The following is a 6738-nucleotide window of genomic DNA, read 5'->3' on the forward strand; positions in this document are numbered from 1 at the left end:
AAATACCTTTCTCATTAACATCATTTCTATTGTGTAATTGTGCCTAGAATATATCCAGGTCATCAAAAGAGAATGGTAAAATAATAAACAAGATCTTATTGGAAACTAAACTTGACCACAAAATAATTGAACTTGCTAAAACCAAGGGGCAATGAAGAGAATAAAACACAAAAACAAAAATGCAAACAGTGGTCCTCTAACCAGGAACTGAGTTTTGTCTCTTTCTCTGTTGTCACCTTCCAAATTACAAGTACCACACTCTCACTCTATTCTTTGCAAATCCCTCTAATCGATAATCACCCTCATAGAAACACAGAGTTTTCTCGCACAACTTCCCGTGACTTAACTTAGCCACAAATATCCTCTTTCTTTCACACACTCTGTTTCTCTCTGTTCTATTCTTGTTAAATTTGCAGAGTGAAAAAAAAAAGAGACTATCAATTTCTCATTTTCAATCCTTCTTTTTTATAAAATTTTCCACTTCAAGACCATTTAGTACAATACCCATCTCTAGATAACCTGTCTTTTCGGATTTTGTGCAGTTATCTTGATGGGTTTCGAATATTTACTCTGTTGTTGTTTTTCTACTTTACTGTAAGTGTTGAGCTATATAGTTTGAGTGTTCAAGGGTTTATGGTCTCTTCTCTCATTTATTCTGACACACTCTATATAGCCTTCTCTCCTTTAGTTTCTGTAGCCCAAAGACCTTATATTTACCAAACTTGTGTTGTTTTTGAGCTTTGTGGAACAAGTCAAAAACTAATTTCTTGGATTTACAAGTTGACTTTGGAGATTTCAAGGTTTTCTTTGTCAAATTTCTGCAATACCCATTTCATCTGGTGTTGGGGCTCGGTGTTTTTCCCCTGTTCCAGCTTCCAGCTTCCAGGGTTTAAGGTTTTTTGAGCTCAATTAGTCTAGTTCTTGAAATGGATTTTTGAGTTGGGGTTTAAGGGTTTAAGAATTTCAATCTTGGTTTCTAGTTGAATCCACATTCAATCTATTGAAAATGTCTTCATGTATAAGTGGAGGTGGAAGGGCGTATGGATTTGATATAGACATTGTGAAATCCCCTTCAACTTCGAGTCGAACTTCGCATTCACATTCGTCTTCTCCTTCTTCTACAATCTCAGAATCTATAAACTCCCCTCTTGCTCTCTCGACACGAAAGCCTCGAACCCCTCGAAAGCGGCCTAATCAAACTTATAATGAAGCTGCTGCACTTCTTTCTACAGTTTATCCCAACATTTTCTCACCCAAGAATCTGAAAAAACCAAACAAGCATACCAAGCCTTATAGTTCATGTTCCAGTGAATTCGCAGAATTGCTTCCACCTTCTCCTACTTTCAACAATGTAGAGTTTCTACTCCATCAACCAAATCTTGAAAAGCCCACCTTGAGAATTGAAATGAAGACTAGTACAAACTCGAGGAAAAAACTATGTCAAACTAGTCCTCCTATTAGTCCCTGTGAAGAAGACTTCGACGCTGATTCTATCCTTGATGAGGAAGTTGAAGAAGGTATTGATAGTATTATGGGGAATTTAAGCGTTGAAAATGATTGCAATACTTCTCAATTTAGTCCTTATTTTTGGGATCCAATGGCAATGGGAGGAGGATTTAGTATGGGTGGAAAATTCGATTTCGGGTATGGGATTAATGGAAGTGTGAGTGCATGGAGGCAAACAGATGATGTAGATTGGTGGAGATTTCCTACTGTCGATGTTCTTGCAATTTCGCCTAAATTGAACAAAGTTTCTTGTGAGAAAAAGAAGAAGAAAAAAAAGGTTGAAAGAGTTGAAGAGTTGAAAATATCTGAGTCCTCAAAAGAGATTGTTACCGATTCCAATTCCAATTCCAATTCTAGTTCTAGTCCCAATTCTGATTCCAATAATTTGGGCTTGAAATTGGATTATGAAAAGGTTCTGAATGCATGGTCGGATCGTGGGTCACCCTTTTCTGATGATATATTGGGGACTGAGTCATCGGAATCTGATGCCATTGTATGTTTCTTATCTCCCGCCGGAATATAAACTTTTAGGATTTGAACATTTTTTTTCCATCTCAATATTCTAGTACACCAAGGGGTGTGTCATGTGTGTTTTTATTTTGCTTTGTTAAGATAGCTGTTGTCACTTTAGCTATCTTGAACCGTATTATTATGAATACGATATATACCACCTACGGCTAGGAGAGCCTGGTGGTTGTGGAATTTTGTGATGGTTATCGAGATACTGATGTACTTGAAAGCTAGGAAAAAAGTGGAAGACTATAACTATAAGCCGATTCTTTAGGTCTACCACATGTTTGTTTTTATTTGTATTATCTAAAAGTGTTGTAATTTTTCGTAGATGGTATCATTATAATATGGAATAATCATTATAGTCAGACAATTCCACCCTGATTGAGAAAATAGGTTTTAGATTTCGGAGTTAGAACTTTAGCGTATCAAATTCAATTTTCTAACCAAAAAAGGAATGTCAGGGAGAATAACTTAATTGTCATAACTCATATTTTAATATTTATTTTTATTTATTTATTTTTGGCAGGCTAGGCTTGCACAAATCGACTTACTATTTTCTGAGAATGGAGGAGTGAGAGAAGCTAGTGTTCTCCGCTATAGGGAAAAACGAAGGAGCCGCCTTTTCTCTAAGAAGATCAGGTACCAAGTCAGAAAAGTCAATGCTGATCGACGACCCAGAATGAAGGCAAGTAAGAATTTTCTTTTGATACAAAACTAGTAACTTTAAGTATCAATTCTATCGTAAAAAAAAACAAAAAAACATAGGGGAGTATCTAAACTATTGTATTTGATAAAAATTAATATATAACAATTTTTAATTTTGTCACCGAAGTATAGAAAGAGGTTTTTTCAGATTCCTTTTATGTTTTTTTGTAGTTAATCAATGCCAAGAATTGGTATCAGAATTAATGTAGATTTTAATTTGTTTCACATGGTGGAACCCTGTACTTTTTGCACATTAAGAGTGGTCATAGTAATTAAGAACACATTTTGAGGGGACCGACCATAGAAATTTAGTGGTGCACTATTGCACTGTGTCTGTGGATGGCTGGTATCTTACTTCTATTCATGGTTCATACTTGGGTAGGGGATTTTGGAATCCTGTTGGGCACGTTCAATAGTTTGTAACCCCCTATACCAAGAATTTTGAAACCCACTCGATCCTTCGACTGTCATGCAAATTTTGGCTAACAATTGCATGCAATTTGTGTTCTTGTATGGAGCTCAAAATATGCTAACAACTTTTTTGGTTGGTTGCAGGGTCGATTTGTAAGAAGGCCAGCATCAGCACTCAAAGATGAAAGAAAGTAGAATTTGGTTGGTGAAGAGGGTTCTAACTTCCTCTTCTTTGTCATAGTCCTAGTCCTAGTTAATTCCTCTTCGTTGGCTTATTTTGTTATTTTAGAAGCCATTTTTTGTAGAGTTATTTAGAAAGGGGTTGGGTTTTGGCCTTTTGGGGAGGTTGTCACAAAATGGGAGGGAGGCTTGAAAGAGGAATCTGAATTTTGAAATATATGAAAGGAAGATAAATAAAGTTATAAACGAAGCAACATTTTTGTCCTCAATGTATTTGTTTCTTACCATTTGGAATTCGCATTATATTATTTTGATCCAAAAAGTGGATTCCCTAGTTTGGTGAGAGAGTTATCTTGCCATTTGATGATGGCAGAGTGGAGATATTGATTGCATTATGTGGATTGGGTTTGTGCGTGTGATAATGAATAGTACAACTGGTTCGGCGTACATTAAAACCCCAACCCCTAGCGGATCAACTCACGAAACACCCCTCTTTTTTAAATCCCAATTATAATTGTCTGAAACAACGAAATTGCCCCCGAAATAAAACCTCCTGATTAAAACACATTACGTTTTACGCCCATATTCTCTTCTGGTTAAAAACTAAAATTAAATCTTAAAATAAAAATAAAAAACAACATACCTTCTCAAAAACTATACCTTAAAACAAACAAACAAGGTCTTTCATTTTTTTTTTTTCTTTCAAAATATATTTTTTTTTCTTTTTATATAGAAAAAATTAAAAAGGTTGTGATTAAGAAATTGATGATTATTTCCCTTAACAAAAAAGGGTTAGATGCATTTCCCTCAACGAATAAATTAAGAAGCCACAACGTATAATTCGTAACGCAAAATCAATTTTGTAGTGTACGAATCTTATGCAAAAACAACTTTTTATATAAAACTACTATGCAAAAATAGATTTGCATAAAAAAAATAATACTATGCAAAAATATATTTACATATAAAAACTAGTATGCAAAACTAAATTTACATAGAAAAATTGATATGCAAAACTATATTTGCATAGAAAAATGAGTATGCAAAATTAAATTTGCATATAAAGTACTATGCAAAAAAAAATTTACATAGAAAAATTGGTATGCAAAAATATATTTGCATAGAAAAATGAGTATGCAAAATTAAATTTGCATATAAACTACTATACAAAAATAAATTTACATAGAAAAACTGGTACGCAACGATATATTTGCATAGAAAAATGAGTATGCAAAAAATAAATTTACATAGGAAAACTCACATGTAAAAATATATCTACATAGTAGAATTTCTAGTATGTAGAAGTAGAATCATTGTCACCAAATTCGGCGTTTTTTTGAAAAAAAAAACGTGTTTAAAACCCCAGATATTGGCAAGGCGTCTGGTTTTAGTTTAAAACCCGAAGTTTTTTTAAAAAAACTCATTTTAAACTCATTTTAAACTTAAAAACCGTTTAAAACCCGAGATTTTGAAAATCTCCCATTTAAACTTTTTTTTTTTTTTTTTAATAATCTAAAAGAAAACGCGAGAAGAAAAAAGGGTTTTAGAGTTTACCTTTTGAAGAGTGGGCTAACGATGGACTTATTGAGACAGTTCTATTTTGCTTTGGACTATTAATAATTGGAAATTTTAAAGTTATTAACTTATTTGTAGTACTTGATTATGCCATTATGGTTGGTAATTAGTAGTATCTTATTTAGAGTCGTGTTTTGGTACTGAATCTAAAACTTCTAGTATTTGGGTGAGTAATTATAATTTGATACTTTCATATATTTGAATTTTCTTTTATTTGTATTATTATTTTTTTATTTATTTTATGTGCCTTTTTTTTTTCCACTCTTATAAAAAATCAAACTCCTTATCTATTATATTATTTATCATCGGTTTTTACCTTTTCTTTTACGTATTATACGTTTTAAACCCGTTTTTTATGCCCTACGTTCTTTTAAGTTTTTTTTTTTTTTTTTTTTTTTTTTTTTCCGATACGTTCCGTTTAAAACACAAACTAAGCTTTTTTTCAAGTACACCATTTTAAACTCGTACCATACTTGGTGACAATGTGTAGAATATACATTTGTATACTGAAAAATTGAACGAAGAAAGGAAAAATGATAGAAGAAGAGAAAAAATGGAACTATTTGTTCAAACCCACAAGTTGAGATGACATCATCAAGTCTATTCGATTAATTTGAAGAAGATTGAGACCCAATAATAAGATGAAATTGAAGAAGATCTAAAACGGTTGAAGAAATTTAGTTAATAGATTCAAAATCAAATCTTTCAAACAAACCAAGCTCTTGTCTAAAAAAATGAAATATAGTTTCAAACCAAACCTATCGAAATTGATTACAGATAAAAATTGAAGGTGATTGAGAGAGAGATCGAAAGTGGAAGCTTGTTTCTTCAATGACGAGACAAGAAAATCATTATATTGTTTCATTGTTATTCAATCGGTGCTCTTCATTTTTATTTTTTCTCGTAATCCTCGGTGTTCTTCAATCTTAAATATCTATTTTCGTATTCCCCCATATATTTAAGGGTAGAAAAGGAAACAGTTTTGGTAAGGAGATTAAAATTAGACTGGATTTAGTTACTTTTACAAAAACAGGGAGGTTATATATAAACGGCTTGAAAAGAGGGGGGTTTAGTGGGTATGGGCGATTTGAAGATTGTTTAGTGTAACGGGTTTTGAATGAGAGAGGTGAGCCTCATTTCTTGAATTCCAAATGTGGTTTCGGCTTTTCTCTGTGCCTCTTAAATCAGGGCTTCACTCATGACTAGACTTACAGACCATTTGATAAGGCCATCATAGGAAGCCCAAATAACTGATTGTTGAGCCCCTTTTTCAACAAGGTATTTCAAGACTCTAAGAGAAACTGTGACGAACAAGGCAAGATTTGTCACTGAACTATATGGCTATATTTAGGGGCTATTTGTTTTTTTGGGTTAAGTTATAAGAGGGTCTTATAAGATGGTCTTATAAAGTGGTTTGTTTTTCATTTTAAGTTCCTCTTATAAGCACTTGTAAAAATAGAAAAAACAAATACATGACATCTTATAGGTGGTTATTTAACAAATATAACCCTGCTTTACATCACATTTAACTTGAATAGATTAATTTGAAACAAGTTATAGTTTGATTTTGTTTCAAATCAATTTTGATGATTAGAATATCGATTTTAGAAAACTACCTTAATTTTTTAGTGTCTTTGAAGAATGGTGGTAGTGGAAGTGATGATATTGGTCTTTTCGGTGGTGGTTTTAGAAGTGGTGGATGTCTTAATAGCATAGTGGTGGTGGTAGTGGTGGTGATAGTCTTAATAGTACGGTGGTAGTGGTGGTGGTGGTGGTGGTGGTGGTGGTAGTGGAGGTGATGATATTGGTCTTAATACTACGGTGGTAGTGATGGTGGTGGTGGTGGTA

The 6738-nt window shown here is 33.1% G+C and overlaps 1 protein-coding gene across 2 annotated transcripts; it reads left to right on the forward strand.

Moving 5' to 3' along the window:
* Positions 1 to 403: 403 nt before the first annotated feature.
* LOC147509167 (protein CHLOROPLAST IMPORT APPARATUS 2-like) lies at positions 404 to 3584 on the forward strand. 2 transcript variants are annotated; one of them, XM_086601468.1, is made up of 3 exons: positions 404 to 1999; positions 2546 to 2708; positions 3280 to 3584. In XM_086601468.1, exons 1-3 carry the CDS (start codon positions 1007 to 1009, stop codon positions 3318 to 3320), a joined length of 1197 nt encoding a protein of 398 aa, XP_086457594.1. In that variant the 5' UTR covers positions 404 to 1006; the 3' UTR covers positions 3321 to 3584. The 2 variants fall into 2 exon arrangements, with proteins under 2 accessions (XP_086457594.1, XP_086457593.1); XM_086601467.1 differs by having other exon boundaries at positions 2546 to 2704.
* The last annotated feature ends 3154 nt before the right edge of the window (positions 3585 to 6738 follow it).

Source organism: Coptis chinensis, chromosome 3, assembly GCF_015680905.1.
Source record: "Coptis chinensis isolate HL-2020 chromosome 3, ASM1568090v1, whole genome shotgun sequence".
NCBI classification, from domain to species: domain Eukaryota; kingdom Viridiplantae; phylum Streptophyta; class Magnoliopsida; order Ranunculales; family Ranunculaceae; genus Coptis; species Coptis chinensis.